Here is a 21,236-nt window from a genome sequence, read left to right on the forward strand (position 1 = left end):
GATATTATAGGCCTTAGAAAAAGTAGACTGTACGAGTATTAACCCTGAAAGGTAACGAAGTCACTCAATTAGAAAACAAAATATCAAGGTGGAAAATTGAATTTCGCCACAAATGCTTAACCACTATAGTGGTTCATGGTTCCCTTATACTAAATTTTTAATGTGACTTTGGATGTAAGCAGAATCTTGGTCCTCGACGGTAGTACAGCATCTGACATTCAGCAAAGGATATCCAAAGCGACGAGTATGATTGATGGGCTATCTCGAGTGTAATCTTACAAAGCGATTAAAAGAGTCATAAAAATAAAGATTTTGGATACTTGTGTGAAATCAGTTTTACTTTATGGAGCAAAACGTTGAATTTAAAACAAAAATCGGCAAGAATACTGTTTTTTTTTTCAGTGGAATCCAAAATGCGCTAGAAATAGGTGTCGGCCAAAATTGACTTGCAGAAGATGTATTAATAAGAAGGCCAATAAATGATCATTCAACGAACTAAAATATGTAGCAAGAAACCGTGATTTATGGATATCTTTCATAGGTAGACTAAGTTTTTAATTACGATGCCGATTGTAATATTCGATCTTGCCAATAATAATATGATAAATTAACTTTAGATTAATAAGGTAACCGTATGGAAACTTCCCACCAGAATGCTTAAAAACAGAATTTTCTAAAAAAATATGAAAGAATAAGAATCCATACAAAATTGAATTACTAATCTGGAATGAAAAATGAACTAATGGTTGAAGCATTTGTTATAACGTTAGAAATACGCTAAAGATAGGAGCTGCGGAAAGGAAAACGCTGAGTGTTAAAGAGGAAATTATATCTGATATACAAACTATAAAGCTCTTTAGTGAAGGCGAAAAACCTAATCTAAGTCTTGTGACAGCAAAAAACTCAAGAGTAGATGTTGAGGTGATCCTCCTTATCATTCGCCTTACAAATTTCGAATAGGTAGTTGACCGTTGTATGCTGAGTTTATAAGTCCAGTTTGGCAATATGAATTTCCATTGGCGACTGTCCTGCCACCATTTACGATAAATGTGGCTTAAATAGCCCCAAAATATACCTCGAACGCACCCGATCAACATGCTATAAGGCCTTGTCAACTCTGCCTTGCCTTTCCAGCTAAGTGTATTCGTATGCGACTGAGAGCGATATCAAGAGTTCTTCGACTAATTTCAATTGCATTACCAATTAACCCAAGGGTTGGTTGCGGTTTGGTTATCGAAATAAATATTTATCTTTATAAATGGTAGTATTCTAAGAAGCAGCCCATCGACTACTTCCGCGATAGATATAACAATTTATTTAGCAGAGCGGTTGAAGGCTGCAGAAAAGTTCCTCGAAATCTGGTGTATGCAGTAAAGAATACGACTTTTTGGTGTCTATGTTATTCTTGGTGAATAAACGATTTGATATTGAAAGAATATTTCCAGTACATCTAGATATATAGAGCAAGCAGCTATCTTTAAAATGTATTAAACTCAAAATAGAAATTATTTGAGTGTGATAAAGTTACAACTTGGGCATTCACTCACAAGTTGACCAGTAAAAGATTTTATTTTAGTTTCATATATGTATGTACATGTATATGTTTATTCCTTCAATGCTTTTGTGGATCTACTTGCAGGCACCAATGCGTGCTTGTCTGACAAAAAAATGAAAAAAACATTTTGTATGTCTACAAACTCAATTAGCACACTGTTCGGTATGCGCATGCGCAACAGCATTACGTGATATACCACGATTCGTTGGAGTTGGCCGAGTGGCTCAAGTTACTTACCGAGGGAAATTGGCGACGCTGCTGCTGCTATAAACTGGGCACCGACAAAACAACGAAACAACGACTTTTTGATGTTGCAGTAAAAACTCACGCTCATAATTGTTGTTGTTAATGTTGCTACCAACTGGGTTTTTTTGGTTGAACGGCGTGCATTTAAAAATTTTGATTTCAGTCAACGTGCGAACGCGAACCGAAAAAGTTGTAAGTGTTGTAGGGCGTAGGGGGTGTAAAAAATTATTATTTTTTGATTTGGAGTTATTAAAAAAGTATATGTAAAATCAAAAACAACAAATGCAAGCACGTGTGTATTAAGAAAATGGCATTGATTCAAAATGCATAGAAATTATTGCAAAAAAGAAAACTGTATAACAAATTTTACTAAGAAGTTGCGTATACGCGTATACGACCACAACCGTTTGTCTATGCCATCGAAATGTGTGAGAATAATTGAATTAACAAAAATATGTTAGAAAAACAATTTATAAAAAAAACAAAAACGATTTCAGTATTGAAATGTGTACACTTTCATTGGACTTTCGTTTTTCGATTTTTTTTGCGCTTTTGACGCAGTTTTTGCGTCGCATTGGCCTCCATTCCGTTGTCTTGATTGGACAGCCAATATTTTTTTGTTTGCATTTTTTTGCAAGCCCATTGGAATTTTAATGTACATGTGCGTACATTAATTTTTTTTTCTTATAAGTAGTGCATGTCCAAATAAAGCATAAAAAGTGAGCGTCAGAGTGGAAGAGAGAAATGAGAAATGTGGGAGATGCTCTCAACAAATGAGTGAAAAATAGTGCACGAAAATGCGCTAATAGTTAAAAAAAGTAGTATTTAGCTTCAAAAACTTCTTTTATTATAAAAATAATTCATTGATATTGTTTTCACAACTCCCAGTAACTTATGCACAAAATTAACAGCAGTGTATTAATAAGACTTGAAAAATTTGTTTAAAAATCGATGCAAAAACAAAAACAAAAACCAATCAACGAATAACAATAAAAATCGTAAAGAAAAGTGAGAGTGTTTACCAAATGTGCTGTCCGCCTTAAACAGTTTTTGTTTGTTTGCATTGTTCATTCACAGCGATGGCCTTGTGATTGCGTGTGTATATGTATGCGTGCGTGTTTATGTAGTAAAATTCAGTAAGGTGCATATGTACAACTAATAACTATATAGTGGTGTGGAAATAGAGTTAATAATTAAAAAAAAAATTAAATAAATAATCAATAAATAAAATGTCAAAACTTGTCCATAATTCCTTGTGCTATAGTTATTTATTGCAGCATACAAGGTATGTTCAAAAAGTATCGCAAATTTTGAATTTTCGCTGGTTAGGTATATTCGAATTTCAATTTTTTTGTGGCGATATGTTGGTACTCATGTTTCTCACTCATGCCGACGAGTTCGGCCATTTTGAATGTTCAGTTAATTGATGACAGCTGTTTTGCTTGCACGTGTTTCGGCTCGTCTTCGATTTTTACCTACTCACAAAAATGATCCAAGAACCTGTATTAAGTTTTGTGTGAAAAACGAAATTAAGTGCGCAGATGCATTTCGAATGTTGAATGTGTCATACGGAGAAGCTACTTTTAACCAAATCAACGTTTATCGGTGGTACAAAATGTGCTCAGAAGGCCGAGAATATGTGATCGACGAAAAGCCTGCCGGACGCCCGAGCACTTCAACAACAGACAAAAAAAATGATGAAGTGAAGAAAATGGTATTGGCTCATCGTCGAATCTCCGTTAGATAAGTTGCTGAGGAACTAGACATGTCGATTGGCTCGTGCCATTCGATTTTTTTTCCAATGATTTGGGCATGAGACGGGTCGTCGCAAAATTCGTACCAAAACTGCTCAATTTCGACCAAAAGCAGCATCGCATGAACATTGCTAATGAGATGTTGGACTCTGTCCGCGACGACCTAAATTTGCTCCAGAGGGTCATAACTGGTGACGAATCGTGGGTTTATGGTTATGGCGTCGAAACCAAAGCTCAATCATCTCAATGGAATCTGCCACACGAACCAAGACCGAAAAAAGCGCGCCAAGTTCGGTCGAAAGTAAAAGTTTTGCTTACCGTTTCCTTCGAGCGTTGTGCATCATGGGTTCTTGTCACAGGGTAAAATGGTAAATAAGGAATATTACCTCCAAGTTATGAGCAATTTGCCCGAAGCAATCCGCCACAAACGCCCGGATTTGCGGAAGAAAAAAAATTGGCTCTTGCATCGCGATAACGCCCTTGCTCACACATCGTTGCTTGTGCGCGACTTTTTGGCCAAAAACAGCACACTAATGATGCCGCAGCCACCGTATTCCCCAGATCTGGCCCCCTGAGACTTTTCCTTGTTCCCGAAACTGAAGAAGTCCATGAAAGGACCACCCTACGCTACGTTTGACGAGATAAAGACGGCATCGAATGAGCTGAACAAGATAAAAAAATGATTTTTTGAAGTGCTTCGAAGTTTAGAAAAAACCTTGGCAGAAGTGTATAATATCTCATGGGGATTACTTTGACGGGGACAGAATAGATATTAATGAATAAATAAATAATTTTTGAAAAAACACAAAATTCGCGATACTTTTTGAACACAACTCGTATATGTAATATGAGAAATAATATTATTTACGACCATACATCATTTTATGATTTTGTAAACTCGAAACGTAAGTTATACTATTGTCCATTCCCTTTTGCTATTCGCATAAAATATTTCAATCGGATATCATACTTATGTATATATGCATGTCAGTCAAACATTCCACAAAGTAGAGTTAGTGCGGGTATTTTGGTATGACTCTTCGTTGTCGGCCTACAATACTGAGATATTTTAGTCGAGCCTGAACTTTTACTCGTTTCAAATCCAGTCGATCTCACATTCTACAAGTACTATATTTTTTAGAGATATTAAAAAAGAGAGATATTTAAAGAAAGCCCATAACAAACCCTTGTGGCACAGCATGTTCTACTTATGTCATTCACAGTGAATATCCAGATTGCTCAATCTCCAGTAAATATAGTACTTAATCATTTTTAATAGCTCCTGCTTAAGTTAGAGCTAGACCAAGCTTCGTTAAGAAAAACTCTGCAATGGTTCATTTTTGCTTCTTCGCAAGTACTGCGGAAAAGTGTTTTTTATATAGACGTTGCGGTAGCGAGTTACTCTCACGTAGCCTTCTGAAGGCTAAGCCTGTTTAGTTCTATCACCTCTCGCCGCGGGATTACCGTCAAGTATTATATTGAGGAGAGGGATGGCGATTAGCCTCCGCCTCCGTGTTTCAGTTTTTCAAAACGCCTTATCTCTTTGACAGTCACAACTACTAAGTTTCATGCTGCATTCCACTTTTCCGTCGAGCTCAGCATATGTTGCACGAATATTTCCGATTTTCCAAAGGCTCTGTGAAGTTTTTCTTTTGCAAAACGGAAGCGCGAGCGTGTGAAGAATATGTAGAGAACATTTTCTATAACATTTATTATTTGTCACTCAACGAAGCAGTTTCTCGTAACTCCGCACGAGCAGACGAGCTTTTAGGCCTCTGTGCTCGTTCTATTTTGCAGCTTCCATTGCAAGTATTTCTAGCGAGTATGGGAGATATTAATAGGGCTGCATCGTCGAACACCTCTTTAAATGCTCTACTCACAAAGGAGCATAGCACGACTGTTTATCTTTGTGCTGTTATTTCAATACTCTTAGATTTCGAGAAAACGTGCCTGTATACCAATACCCCCAGTTACTCTATGTGACTTAATTCTAATTTATAAAAAATTTTATTGTACTACTAACGTCTTTGAAGTCTTTTCGGTAGCTCCCTAGACCCTAAGACTGCCACCTTAGACCGATTTTGAGCTTTCCGAGGCCCTTAGGGATAATTCTACACACATTTATCTTACAAACTGGAGCCAATCTGTTAAAACGGAGGACACCATTAATTTAAGAAAACCTCAATAAAGTAAGGCCACTTACCAAAACCTTAGCCCAAATTTTGAGCTCTCACAGAGTAATTTATTTAAGATAAATTTTGAAAAACTTAATAAAGAACAAAAATTTTAATATATCAATAGAAGCAGCACAAACACAATTATACGAATTTATATTGATATAACAACAGTTCGCTAACAGATTTGCAACTCGCGTACTTTTTTTACAACAATATTAATCGACCAGTGCTTCGATGTGATTTTAATTCATTTATTTTTTTTCTATTGCAATAAAATTTCAACATCAAATCTTTTAGCAAGCAATCAGCATCAACGAAATAAAGAAAGACTTGCAGCTTTGAACATAACTTTGATTTCTTGCTGAATGAAGTGGTCGTCGACCAGCGCCACCAACGCCAGCCATCACCAGCAAAAACGCTGAAAATTGCCATAAATGCCGCTGCAGCTACCCAAAACAGCTATTCGACCCGCAGACCCAGATGAATGCCCCACTGAAAATGCTGTACCACACCAAAAGTGCTACATTTTCCGCTGCTTTTAGTATTTTGCTAATATGCTGTTGTTTTTGTAAGTATTGCACCATTCAATTAACAAATACAATACTCATGCATGTATGTGTATATGGATTTAAGTATTGCATGCACTATCTCTATTTCACATTTATGCTCTCACGCTCTTTGGTTCACAAGTTTTGCGTGTTTTTTAGTAGAGCCGCTCTTTGAAGTCTGCCCTATTGCTTCAAATTCCAAAAATTTATACAAATATCTCGAATCGCGTAGTTGACAGCTATTGAGTAAATTTGAAACCGGTTTCGAAGCAGCAGATTCATAGTTGTTTATACCTCTTCACTATTTCATACCTGTCGGCGTGTTGCGATTTCTTATTTTTACGGCTCTTAGGCGTTTGGCCGTTCAAAGTGCTGTGCTGTGCTCTCTGTGCTGTGTCGTCATTGTGTCAAGGTCGTTTAGTTCGGCTTTTGTTTTCTTGTATTTGATGCTACAGACGTAATTGCCATCTAATAAGCAACTAAGTGACTCTACTGCTCTTCAGCTGATGAAGCGTCTTCTAAGCACCTGCGTGCTGATTCCATGCGCGTGTGTATATTAGCATAATTGGAGAGTCAAATAATTTCGGCTGTTAAGTCAATAAACTCGTCTGTTGAGTTGAGCTTAAAAAATAAATAAAGTATGGCCTAGTCATTGTTGGATGACATGAAGTACTAAATGGCAATTTACAAGAAACTGATTAATACAATTTTTAATTTAATTTTACAATATGAATATAAAACCTTTCAAAGCCTTGAGTTAATTTCTTCATACTTTGGTTTTTTTTTTGCGTTTTTTGTAAAATCAAGCATCTCAGGCAAACTCTACAACGTTTGATATTTGGATAGATGTGTGGTAGGTCAAGCCAGCTAAGTCTTCTGATCTTCTGAAAATATACCTGCAGCGTGATGCTTGTAATATAACAATATAAACGAAACTCAAATGCCTTGCATATAAAGTTTGCCTTGAATGGTGTTAGTGTTGTCAATTCTTAGCAGATGTGCGGTGATTCTAATACGAGTACTACAGTTTGCCGCACAAATATGACACACATCCATATGTACCTATGATTATAACAACAATAGCAATATCAATACATAAATAGTCATTCAATACACGTATGACTAATACAAGGGGCACACAATTAATTACCCTGTCGAAAGATTTATAATTTTAACAAATGGCATTAGCAACTGCAATATGCAAACCGTCAAGCTATGGAGCGCGTAAAGGTCAAAATAAAGATTTCTATCACTCAAAATCGTTTTTATTTTGTTATTTAGTAAAAAAGTTATTCAAAAAGAAAATTGGTTGATTAATTTCGCGTTATTGTCTAGCATTCCGGGTGAACTAAAAAAATTTTCGAAATGAAGAGGTGTGAAATTAGTACGAAATTATTTTTAGTTTGCGATATATGTCTTTTAAGCCTAGACCTTCAAAATAAATAGAAATAATCGACTTAAATTCATTCTCGCTTTAAATTTTTGGATTTAAAAAAAATTTGGTGGTGTTAACTCTGAGCTATAGGGCATGTGGTGAAGTACTACGATTATTATCGATTGTCTGGTCTTGTCTAATTCGCATGCATCTTTGACTTCTCATACATTAGCGACATTGAAATAACATTACCTTCTGTTTCTGTCGAGCCCATGCGAATGAGAATCTAAGACCATCAAAATCAAATAATTTAAAGATCAATCTTTTATTTCCTCTAAACATTAAACTAATTTTAATCCTTTAAACAATCAATTCTTGCTTATTTATGCAGAAATTAATATAAGGTTGCCACCTTTTTTTAAATTTCTAAAAAAATTAATGAAACATTACAAATATTTTTGGCAGCTTGAATTCAGAAATTTGCCTTAAAGGACTTTTACGAAAAATGATTTTAAAAAATTATTTCACGTACCATTTGCAAAAATCATAGTTGCATGAGGCTTGCAGAGTGATTATGCATATCTGGCTTCCCCAAACACAAAACTCTAAAAAACCTTTTTTTTGAGCAAATATTTTTGATGCTCGGACACAAAAAGAAATCATTAAGTGCCAAATCGGGACTACAAGGCGGATGGCCCATTCATTCCATCTTTTGAATGATCAAAAACTCTCTTGTGCGAGCCGATACGTGAGAGCTCGCACTGTTTTGGGAAAAGATGGTTCGTGTAAGTCTCCGAAAACTTGTGGCAAAACACAAAATTTATCAGGTGAAGTGACTTGAAATATGCTAAATTTTAACAGTAATATCCTTGTTTTCGACAAATGAGTTATATGTTCAGAGTTATAATTGAAACTAATATATTTGTATGCGAAGTAATACCGAAATATAATAATACCCCGAAACAATGAGGGCATAGAAAATTGCACATGCTCGATCTTTATGTTTTTCCGCATTTCATCAAAATCAACTCACATTTTACTTTTTTTGCATCAATCTTCGCTACATTTTAGACTTGTGATTCTAGATGGGAAACACGCATGCAAACCAAATTTGATCAAAATCGGATAACTTTGAAAACCTCCGCCCACAAGAGTGGAAGGCATGACAGCAGCCAATCCTGACCATATTTCGTCTTTCCTATGTGGAAGTAGGCCATACTCACTGTGTGTCCTCTCCCCGTATCAATTGCGCACTGTCGTCGTTATTTCTTCCCCCCATTCGCTATTCTTCTATATCGGTACATGCATTGTTTTTATTAGTTATTCATTGATTGAGGCGTTTTGCGTCATCTTCTTCTTTTTCGTTATGTCCCAGGTTTCCGCTCCGCAGCAAAATCCAGGCCTTAACATTGATAAACACATCGAAATTGCTTGTTAAATTGTTTTGACTTCAGCAGTTTCGTCGAACCGTGCTTACTCTTTTGGCTGCCTGCATTACCATTACACAAAGTCGTTCCTAGGTACCCATGTGTTTCAACGCCTTCAAATTTATATATTTTTATCTTTGGTGCTGTTGATCGTCTTCTGTTCTCAGCTCCCTTTAGAATCATATATTTCGTCATTTGTTGATTAATTTTAATTTCCATAGTGATCTCTGATTCCACATCTGCAAATTTGTGAGCTTGTTATCGATAAATGCTCCATCGCACGAAGTCTGCAGTAGGTTTTGGCTTTCCGTTGTTTCAAAATCTATTCATCTCCATTCGACAGTCCAGGAAATATCCAAAATTGTTTGTCCCATTACTGCTTAGGAAATCTTAGAGCAGTTTGCTGCAGATCTTGTTGGCCAATTACTAAAAATACTCGTATTTGTAGGTACTAAAAAATCAATACAAAATATTTATAATGAACAAATAAATCATAAAAATATTTGCTGTTTTAAATCAACTGTTAAAAGCTTATTTGTGGTGAAAAAAAAAACGCAAAAGCCAGTAGACTGTAAAGCTGTAAGCTAGTCATAAAAATATGTCGCCAGTTGAGCTCAAGGTGCAAATTTTAAATGCCTAACCGCAACCACTTGCAACAAACCATTAGAGAAAGACACGAAAAAACAAATAAATAAAAATGTAAAAAAAAAGAAACTGAGCTAAAATAAAATGAAAAGCATCAAATAAACGCATATGCACTTTACATTTTTTACTTTTTTTGCTATCGGTTTTTGTTTTATGATCCGCGCTAACTGGCTATTAAGCCAAGCCCAACATACGCTACGAGTCTATTGCATAACTTTAGGTTTGAAATCTCGCTACCTTTTCTCACAATGAAGTCATTTTTTAATGAGGCTAAAGGTGTGCTGCAGTAGATAAGGAACTATAAATATTTTGCTGGAATGCTGGTATTCCGTGTTTGTAGTTCCCTCGTTTTAATGTATTTTTATTTTTGTCAATTTCTGCTTTAACAATTAAGCAGGGCGTGAACGTAATTTAGTACATATGAGGCATAAATTAGTTTAGTTGAGGTTCAGTTGATTGGTTTTGCGAGTATCAGACAGACAGCTGCAGTTATAGGCCTTCATAGAGATAAGGCGTTCATGGCGTTAGCACAATCATTATGGCTATGAAAGAGAGAGAGGGCAGAAGGGCACTATATTCAGTGGCTTACTCCGAATTCGTTAGCTAACTCTTAGTATCCTAAAAACAATTTTCTGTCATGTCTTTTTTATAATAATAAAATCACCTCTCTCACCCAACCGACATGAGGACTATACGGATAATGTAAGGTTTTAACCCCAAATTATGAAAGGCAGGAGTGTATTAAACTTCGAGACCTAACCACGCAAAAGAGTTAACTAGCCGAAATTTGCGGCATATCATCGTGTCTTAGTGATAAATGTTAGGTTAGGTATATCTGGCTGATCTGAATAAATCTCACATAGACAACATCCGTAGTGTTAATAATGGAAAAGGCTTTCAATGTTTTCCGCTATATTCCTTTAGTGAGCCATATACGAGGTGTGTTCAAAAAGTATCGTGTTTGTGTTTTTTCAAAATTATATATTTATTCATTAATATCTATTTTGCCCCGTTCAAAGTAATCCCCATGAGATATTATGCACTTGTGCCAAGGTTTTTTCCAATCTTCGAAGCACTTCAAAAAATCATTTTTTTTATCTTGTTCAGCTCCTCCTTCGATGCCGTCTTTATCTCGTCAATCGTAGTGTAGAGTCGTCCTTTCATGGGGCTCTTCAGTTTCGGGAACAAGAAAAAGTCACAGGCGGCCCGATCTGGGGAATGCTGTGCCTGTGGCATCATTAGTGTGTTGTTTTTGGCCAAAAAGTCGCGCATAAGCAACGATGTATGAGCAGGGGCGTTATCGTGATGCAAGAGCCAATTTTTGTACTTCCACAAATCTGGGCGTTTCTGGCGGATTGCTTCACGCAAATTGCTCATAACTTACAGGTAATATTCCTTATTGACCGTTTTACCCTATGGTAAAAACTCATTATACACAACGCCCTGCAATCGAAGAAAACGGTAAGCACAACTTTTACATGCAACCGAACTTGGCGCGCTTTTTTCGGTCTTGGTTCGTGCGGCAGCTTAAATTGAGATGATTAAGCTTAGGTTTCCACGTCATAACCATAAACCCACGATTCGTCACCAGTTATGACCCTCTGGAGCAAATTTAGGTCGTCGCGAACGGAGTCGAACATCTCATTAGCAATGTTCATGCGATGCTGCTATTGGTCGAAATAGAACAGTTTTGGTACGAATTTTGCTTCGACCCGTTTCATGCCCAAATCATTGAAAAAAATCAAATGGCACGAGCCAATCGACATGTCTATGTCCTCAGCAACTTCTCCAACGGTGATTCTAACGGTATTTAATTTACCATCGTCAAATCTCTGTGCCCATCAATACAGATATTCCATGGCTTCTTCAAATCTTCAAAACTTTTCATATGGCGAATGGTTCAGTGTCCATAGCTTCTGTGATGGTTACTCAAATCAAACAGCGAAGTTTAGCCAAAATAATACCGGCTACTATTTGGTTGGATTCCGTCTATTAGCGTAGTGTAACATTTGTAAAAGCTGGTTAAATACTTGGCTTAGTGACCAACATGTCAGTCCGCGCGATATTCCCCATTTTATCAGATGTTCGATTAGATGGTGAATTTTCATCATTTAATTTAATTTTTTGTTCCGCCTCTTTTAATGCTCTGCGCAGTTTTGGAGCAAAGTATGGTTCAATTCGCCCAACCTTCGCGGGTGGTGTAGACTTCTAAAAGTTTCACCTGACTTCAGAACTTCATACCAGTTCCAAAAATGACAAAAACAATATTTATTTCATTACATTTGTAGCCAGAGCTATATACACCCATAGTCAAAAGTATTTACACAAAGATGAAATTGTCACAATATTTAAAAGAAAGCCTTTGTTTGTTGTTGTTAAACAACTGTATTCAATGTTGTTGCTCGTTTTAAAATCTTTAGAGTATATAAAGATAAATTGTGCAAAATAAAAGGAAACTACGATATACATATTTCACATTAAAGAAAGTGCTTAAATTCAAGTCCTCGCAGCAAACTCCGTATGATTAAATCAAAACTTTTGTTGTACGTAAAGTGTTCCACATAAGTCTAGCGAGCAAATGTAAGCGCCTCACCTTTGCTAAGAGTACATAATTGCGTTATGGTTTTGAGCGGGGTGTCCTTCTACGAGCATGGAGAGCCCATAGATTGTACTCTAAACGAAGCCGGATACATGGGTATTCTTAATCAGCCAACAACCTTTTCTCAACCAAAGACAGAATTTTACAACATGATAACGCACCATGCCATAGGGGTTGGCTACCTACAAAATTTGTGAGTAAAGTAAATAGAACCGTTCTACCTTGACCACCATCAAAGTTCAGATCTAAACATTATTGAAAGTGTTTGGCCTTTTATTAAACAACAAAGAGCAATCAATAAGAATAGGAAAAGACATGATACCATCGAAGAAATTAAGGAAATTCGGTATTAGCTGACAATTCTATTCTACACAAATTGAGTGACTCCATTCCTTCCAGGCTGCAAGCAGTAATTGATGCCAAGCACAACGAAACAGAATATTAATCAATATTCTTACAAAATACTAATAAGTTTCCGCCCTCGTAAAAGAGGTGTCGCTGCTGATACTATTTTTGTATTCGCTCTAGTGATATACTGGTGATTTGAAGGTGTATATGTACAGGGTGGGCTATATAGCGTTTGCTTTTTGAACCACCTATTTTTGTGAGAATGGTAACACAAATGGCATGTCAAATGTGTTCATAGTTTACTTAAAGGTTTGACATTTACGAAATGGGACGCTATCGGCTTGAACAAAATTGGGAAATATTGAAAACCTATTTCCAAAGTGGTGAGTCTTCTTCTTCTTTTCTGATTTTCACATCGGTGGCTAGGTCAATAAGCAAAATTGTCGGATTTGGGGCTCAGAAAATCCACACGTTACTGTAGAGAAGCAAATGCATCCACAACGAGTCACTGTTTGGTGCGGTTTTCGGTCTGGCGGCATCATCGGGCCATTTTTTTTTCGAAAATGAGCGAGGAGCCGCGGTTACAGTAAATGGCGAGCGTTACCGTGACATACTCAACGAGTTGTTTCCAAAAATTGAAGAGGATGACATGGACGACATTTGGCTTCAATAGGACGGTGCAACTTGTCACACTGCCAAAGTTACACTCGAACTTTTGGCTACTATTTTTGAAAACCGAATAATCAGCCAAAATTCCGATATCAATTGGCCGCCTCGGAGCTGTGATTTAAGCCCTTTGGACTATTTTTTGTGGGGAGCCGTTAAGGACAAATGCTATGCGAACCATCCCGAGACGATTGATGCTTTAAAACATGAAATCGAAGTAGCCATTCATGAAATTGGAGCCCAAACAATCGAAAATGTGCTTAAAAATTGGGTTGATCGAATGGCCTGCTGTAAAGCCAGTCGTGGCAGTCATTTGAACGATAGTATTTTTCATTCATAAATGACAATGTTCAATCTGTACCTTGGCTTAACCATAGATGAAAAATTAATTTGGAAACGACATATTAGAGTGAGAGCCCGCGACGCCCAGACCTTCGTTAAATTATAAAAGTTGGAAATTTTTCTATATACGTCTCCTATACAGGTATAAGCAAACCCAGATTATTAAACCTGGGTCGCGGTGGCTTTGGCAGGTAACAGGTAGTAAAGGTGAGTAAAATTGAGTCTCAAATTTGTAATAGTATAAAGCTTAGTTTTTATACATTTCAACTTACAATCATATCAGAAACTGCCTCGTCCATTGGCGGACACTTAGGGCGGTAACAACCCCTCCCCAGACACCCTAACATTCTAATTATTTATAAATCTACTTTCGTCATATATTAGTATAAAATCTAATTTTTATATATGTTATTCAGAGATCTATAAAAATAATGTTTTCACAATCCCCAGACAGTTTCGATGGTTCCCCTATCTTCCCAGACATAATGAAGTCCACTCCAGGCGTGAGCGCGATGAATATATATGTACGTTGGTGCGAGTGAAATAGCGCGATTGGTCTACGGCGATCTTTTTCTGCGCACCAGCTGTCTTATACTCTGTATAATACTCCGTATTGTATATTATTGTAGTGTGAACTGTTATACGTACAGCAAGCGTTTAATAATTTATTTGCAAAATTTATTATAAAATAAGTGGTCTAGTTGTGATAAAGTGTTGTCATGGAAGCGGAGGAACCGGAAAAAAACAAATTAAGTTGTTTTATTTGTAAGAAAAGTGAGGGGAAATTAATATTGCTTTCTGAAGAGACATTAAAGAAGTGCCGAACTGTTTTGAAAGTCAGAAAAAAACACAACTTTAAATATGCGAATGTTATTTTCCTGATGAATATACAGATGGAGGTTATCACCGGGAATGCCATAAAACATTCACAGGCGTTAATAAACAGTACTACAATTCGGAGCCTGCAGATTTAAAAAAGAAAAAAAGAGTAAACAAAGAGTCGATTAGTGTAGACAATTTATCTCCAGATACACCGATAGTACCTGAGTTCACTACCGAACTCGCAACAAAATCTCCAACATCATCAGAACAAAATTTATATTCTGAATTGATAAAGCTCCAGCCTTCAACCTCCACAGAACAATCTCATTTACCGCCTCAACATACAGAACCTTCAACAATTTCACAATCGACTTTAGCTAGTGAATCAGAGGTCTTACAATCGACAAGTTATCAAAAAAATGGTGACATTAGTACACCAGATGTTACTGAAGTAAACAATGTAATTGAGGACGTAAATACTCAACCCGAAAATGTTGTCAGTAGTAATGACTCTCCGATTGTTTGTATATTTTGTAATAAACAGAAGAAGAAAGTGCGCTCAAAAATGCTTCCACTTCATGCAGCTGAAACAAACCAATTTAAAGGTAGTATTTTTTCTAACATTGAAGGTTTAGAAGAATATAACGAGTTTTCAACTACATTGAATAATTACTCTGCTCCAAAAATATATTATCATACTGATTGTCGAGTTCATTTTAACAATGATATGTCGTCTAAAAAAAAATCATCTAGTAAAAGTCATTGGCATTACAATCGAGAGTATCACAGACAAGTTTTTGACGAAATTGGCAGCATTATCGAAGAAGATATTATTAAAAAGGGACGATGTTATTTTTTAATATATTTACATGAACTGTATAAAGAGTCATTGGAAAAAATTTATCAAGATAATTCCGTTGAAATGAACTTCGTTTTCACAGCACACCATCTCGAAGAAAAAATTATGAAAGTATATTCTGAAGATATAAAATTTTTTACTACTCGAAATAAAAAAATTGTCGCACCTAAATATTTACAATCAATAGATGAAACAGTCCTCGACAGCTTACACACAGAAAATATTTTACAGAAGTCCGCATTACTTTTAAGGAAACTAATTCTAAAAATTGAAAAAAATAAATTACCTTCTAAAAATATAACAGCGCAACATTTGATAACAGGAGAAGGGGGGGTAACGGTAATTCATGGAAAAAAAGGCACATTTTTATGATTTTTTTTTTGATGACACAGTTAAAATTTATTCGTCAAATCTTTTACTACATAAAACTATAGCATTTGAAGTATATTTTGTGAAATTTTCATCCAAAAATATTTAAAAATACGGCAATGGCAGAAATTATTCAGACGCATCTCAAAAAAAAGTAGTTTTGCGGTGCCCCTCATAACTCGGTGTTAAATCATCTGAAATCAAAAAACCAAAGTTATTTCGTTAGATAATCGTTTTCTCCGGGTAACGCCGAGAGGGTTTTTTGAAATTAAAAATTTTTCGATTTTTGGGAACACGTTAAAGTCAAAAACACGATTTTCGCGTAAAAAATCGGTGAATTAGTTACCGTAAAAACAAAAGTATCAACAAATTCGAAAAAAACTCTTCGGTGTTACCTTGTAAAACATCTACAGAAAAAGTGTTCAAAATTTCAAAAGGATCGGTGCAGTAGTTTGAAAGTTATGAGGGGCACCGACTTTGAAAACGTAAGTTGTGGGAACAACGCTTTAAAGTACAAATGGCGCGCGGTTGAGCCAGGTAGGTAGCAACACTTACATGGCTGTATCTTTGTAAGTTTTGCTCCGATTCATCTAAAATTTTCACAGAATATTCTTGAAAAGGTTCTTCATTTAAAAAACCAAATAAAAAAAAATGCACAAAAAAAAATTTAAAAACGTTACCCCCCCCCCCCCTTAAATGGTTTGAAGGAGATCAGCTACCTACTTATGTCAGTGATTCTCTACAAACTTTGTCAGGTATGTTATAATGTTCACTGTTTATGAAGAAATTATCAACCATTCATAATTATTCTAACTTGCCTTAATTATTACAGAAGCTGATGAAGACGATGACATTCATGAGGACAAATCCGCAGAATGGAGTAGCGGTGATGAAGATAATCGAGATACCGACGAGGACGATGAAGTTGATTAAATATTTCTTTTGATTTAATAATAATGTTTGACACATTATATTTTTACTTTGTATTGTAATGGCTATAATTATAAATATAATTGAAATCTTTTTCGATTGGTTCAATTACGATCTAAACTATTCTCTCTCCTTACAGTAAAACTAACATGCATACAAATTTATCTTCTTAACTTTAAACTTCTAGAATTTTACCATCAGCTGTCGATTTTTCGTATTTTTTTCTGCACAATACTAGAAAAAATTTTCGATTGATATTAACAACTTTCGTAGATCTCCACTTGAATCAATAAAAATCGCATTATTGTATTGTTGATTTAATAATTTGTTAATATGAAAATTTTTCTGCGTTCTCCTTTAAAAATTTACTTTTCTTATCTGTTATAAATGTATATAATGAATTTTCTTGATAAATTTAGAGAACAGATCGCACTATTTCACTCGCGCCAACGTACATATATATTCATCGCGCTCACGCCTGGAGTGGACTTCATTATGTCTGGGAAGATAGGGGAACCATCGAAACTGTCTGGGGATTGTGAAAACATTATTTTTATAGATCTCTGAATAACATATATAAAAATTAGATTTTATACTAATATATGACGAAAGTAGATTTATAAATAATTAGAATGTTAGGGTGTCTGGGGAGGGGTTGTTACCGCCCTAAGTGTCCGCCAATGGACGAGGCAGTTTCTGATATGATTGTAAGTTGAAATGTATAAAAACTAAGCTTTATACTATTACAAATTTGAGACTCAATTTTACTCACCTTTACTACCTGTTACCTGCCAAAGCCACCGCGACCCAGGTTTAATAATCTGGGTTTGCTTATACCTGTATAGGAGACGTATATAGAAAAATTTCCAACTTTTATAATTTAACGAAGGTCTGGGCGTCGCGGGCTCTTAGTCTATATAGAAAATAAATGAAATAAAATCAGAAACAAGTTCAGACAACTATACTGCCTGTTGGCTAAAAATTCAAAACTAAGCCTTAACAACAAAGTACTAATATATAAATCTACAATCTCACCCATTTGGAAATATGGCATAGAAATCTGGGGCACAGAAAAAAAAAACAATATCAAAATAATTTAAAGACCCAATCTAAAATACTTCGAACAATAACAAAAGCAGGCTGGTATATACCAAATGACAGCGACCTCAATATCGATACAATAGATGACACAATTAGAAAATACAGCATCAACCATATATAGGGTTTTTCAGTAAGAGCGCTTCAACTTTTGAACTTTTTTGAATAAAACACAAACGGTTTGACTTTTTTAACTAATTTTTTTTTTTTATTATCGAGTTTGAACATATACATTTAAGTATGAAATTCGATTTCTTTGCATGACCAGCGCGTGCACGTTTTACGAAGTCCAATCGTTGAACACAATTTTCGACCACTCTTTTGCATAAATCGGCCGAAATTCCAGTAATTTCGCGTTCAATATTGGCTCTGAGCTCACAAATCGTCGCCGGTTTGTTACTGTAGACCAATGACTTCACATAACCCCAAAACGGGACGGCCGGACCGTAAAATGGCCGTAATGCTCTTAAAGTAGCAGCAAGAGAACGATTATTTTCATAAAAAATTTGCATGATTTGCAATCGTTGCTCAAGTGTGTAGCGTTCCATGATGAAATGTATACTAATGAAGTTTACAAATGACAAGCGAAAAATAAAAAATAGTACGTCGTTCGCCCTCCCTATCGGAAAAAAGTTGAAGCGCACCTTTTAAAAAACCCTATGCAAGGACTAACAAATCATCAAAATGCACAAATGCGCAAACTACCACAATCGGAGAAAGTGGGAAAACGAATATAAAACGATTAACCTCACCAAAACTCACAATATAACAAAAAGGAAAGAAATTATAACACTTAGAAAATAATATAATGTAGCATAAAATGAAGCAAAATTTAATGTTTATTTAATATTGGTTAGAGAACAAAAAATTCGTCCTAATGACTTATTGTTTAAGGTTAACAGATTGTAATTTAAAAAGGGAAATAATAAAAAAACAAAAAAAAGTAGTTGACTGACGTTGGATTTGAATTTAGCCCGCTTCATAAGCCACTTCTTAAAATGGTTCAGTCCCTTTTCCAAGTGAAACAAACGACAATCAGTATATGATCTAAATCAAAATTCGATTAAATAAAACTACACTTGGACCGTCTCGGGCTCATTCCAACAGAGCGAAATCTCGATAGGCATCAGACAACTTTGCCCTCTTCTGATCTAGAAATCTGTTGCCGAAAAGTAATACACGCAAACTTTTCGCTTGGTCTCATTGAAGTGTCGCAAAATTTTACCCAATCTCTTCTTTCTAGTTTGTCCTTTGATACATGAACAAACTTAACGCCCTCTTTTGCCGACGTTTTGTGGCATAGCAAAGACAGTATTGTCTGCCAACTTGTTTAGCAAAAGTTTTCATTTCTATGCTCTTAAGTACTTTTTCTTTAGATTTTTCTCTGAAATAAAAAATACCTTTTCGGAGAGGACATCATGGATTTATCAAGTAGTTCCAGATGGCCGACACAGGGTGAAAATAAATAATAATCTTAAATCATCTTATTGCTTGTATCGTGTTAGAATTTCAATTGCTTTGAGCAAACAAATGTGCCAGCTCCTTCTTACCTTAATAAAGTACACTCTATAAATCCATTTATATTGCTTCTTCCGAGCTATCATGGACTATGATGATATACGATCACGAGGTCCATTAGGAGCGCTAGGAAAAGGAACCTTCATCTTTAAAGTGAATACTGCAGACGCTGGAACAGTAATATGAGCTTTACAACAGAATAGACTTAGGAGACCTCCCCGGTCTCCTTCACATTTGAAAAGCCAAGTGCCAAAAAGCCACATTTTGTGTCACTTGTTACTTCAAACTGTAGTCAAAGCTAGCAAGAGAAATTAAAAACGATTGGCGACCTATACAGCTTCAACGCTAAGAAGGAAGAATCAGAAGATTTCATTTCCATTAGAACCATAGCTTTGCACCGCCGCCGAACGGCAACTATTATTATTATTATTAATTTTTTTAACCACTTTCATCCATAATAATCAAAACTTAAATTTTCATTTCCTATTTCATACTATTTTCTTACTTTTATTTAAATAGAAATTTAATTATTTTCTTTTAGTACCCAGCGCCGAGCCACTTGTTGTGCCCCAGGAGCTGCCCTCCATTCTATCATTAATCTACTCCAATATTCCACCCATTAAAAAAGGTAAGTAAAAATCAAAGCCCAAATTTTCAAGCCATCTTTTCCTTCCTCTGCCATTAGTCGAAGACACTAATACGATCACCTAACCTTAAACAGGTACCGACTCTCGCCTTGGTTTCGGCTTTCGTCTCGGCAACCACGCGGACTTCCAGGTCCTACTCGAGCTAGGACCGCAGAAGAACACACGCCCAATTGGCGAGAATGCTGATTCGGAGAATACCTTCAACAAACGACAAGTGAGCAAAGCGCATCGCGACTATCTGCTGCGCAAGCAAGCACAAGAAGCGCTCAAGCAGCTCACCAGTAGCACCACGGCTACAATTACAACAAGTGAAGCTACAGGCGGTAGTTGGTTGGAAAATTGGTCAAAAGCTATGAACACAAACAGGAATAGCCACAAAGAGGATACCGGCATGGACATTGCAATGAATAAAAAGAAATCGACCCCAAAATTCACACAGAGTGTAAACAAAAAGCAGCAGCAGCAATCGGAGAAGTTGAGTCCAACATTGGCCACGGTAAATAAGTCAATGATGCAGCTGCAAATGCTCTACCAAATGGCCACCACTACCACTACCAGTACAACAACAGGAACACCAATGGATGCCGATTCAGGCACTGGGTCGCCAATGACGATTATCACAACGGTGCCACAGTTTCAGAGGCTGCCTGCACCGATTGCCCCAAATAAAGGTGGGCCATTGAGCTTGGGTGGCCCAACAGGCTTTACCCCACGTCCGCCTGAGGAATTGGCATTGCAAATAATATCTGAGCTGCAAGGTGAGAAGAAATCGAAGAGTGAAATTACAAAGGAATTGATGAATGTGAGTCTTGAGGAGGGCGAGTAATACATTTGCAACGACGGTTTTAACTCAGTTTGTGTGGAGTATGTGTAAATACATGAAATTCATAGGGAATGAAAACTCTTGTAAATATTTTCTATAAAAAACTAAACTCTAATTTGTATTGTAAATAAAAAATAAAGCAATGAAAAAATGTTAAATAAAGTGGAAATAAATTCGAATATTAAATTGTAAGATAAACAAAAAACGAATTAAACCATAAAAAAGGTCGGTTTACTGACGATACTTTAACGTGACAACGTCATAAGAAAATACTGATGGAATGGCTGCATTTTTCAAAAGAAAATTTTAATTTTATTTGTTTGATAGATATTTTGTATGGATATAGAGAAGGAGGTCAATGGAATCGCAATGGAATAGGTCAAGTTAAATTTACACAAACGTGAAAAATTACGAAACATTTACCAAATTCATGAAAGATATGTATGTTCAACACTAAGAGGCACCATCATCGATTTGACTTTTTCAAG

At 36.0% G+C, this 21,236-nt stretch overlaps 1 protein-coding gene across 1 annotated transcript; it reads left to right on the plus strand.

The window, feature by feature from the left end:
* Nucleotides 1-1,904: 1,904 nt before the first annotated feature.
* On the plus strand, nt 1,905-20,780 carry LOC129249158 (uncharacterized). Its single transcript, XM_054888824.1, has 4 exons — nt 1,905-1,993; nt 6,030-6,300; nt 19,820-19,906; nt 20,000-20,780. The coding sequence occupies exons 2-4, from the start codon at nt 6,213-6,215 to the stop codon at nt 20,749-20,751; spliced, it is 927 nt and encodes a 308-aa protein (XP_054744799.1). The 5' UTR covers nt 1,905-1,993; nt 6,030-6,212; the 3' UTR covers nt 20,752-20,780.
* Nucleotides 20,781-21,236: the final 456 nt, after the last annotated feature.

This window comes from Anastrepha obliqua, chromosome 5 (assembly GCF_027943255.1).
Source record: "Anastrepha obliqua isolate idAnaObli1 chromosome 5, idAnaObli1_1.0, whole genome shotgun sequence".
Lineage (NCBI taxonomy): Eukaryota > Metazoa > Arthropoda > Insecta > Diptera > Tephritidae > Anastrepha > Anastrepha obliqua.

Coding starts and splice junctions, on each gene's coding strand:
- LOC129249158 (XM_054888824.1), top strand. CDS start 6,213: ATGAATGCCCCACTGAAAATGCTGTACCACACCAAAAGTGCTACATTT. Junction 6,301..19,819: donor GCTAATATGCTGTTGTTTTT/GTAAGTATTGCA, acceptor ATTTTCTTTTAG/TACCCAGCGCCGAGCCACTT. Junction 19,907..19,999: donor TATTCCACCCATTAAAAAAG/GTAAGTAAAAAT, acceptor AACCTTAAACAG/GTACCGACTCTCGCCTTGGT.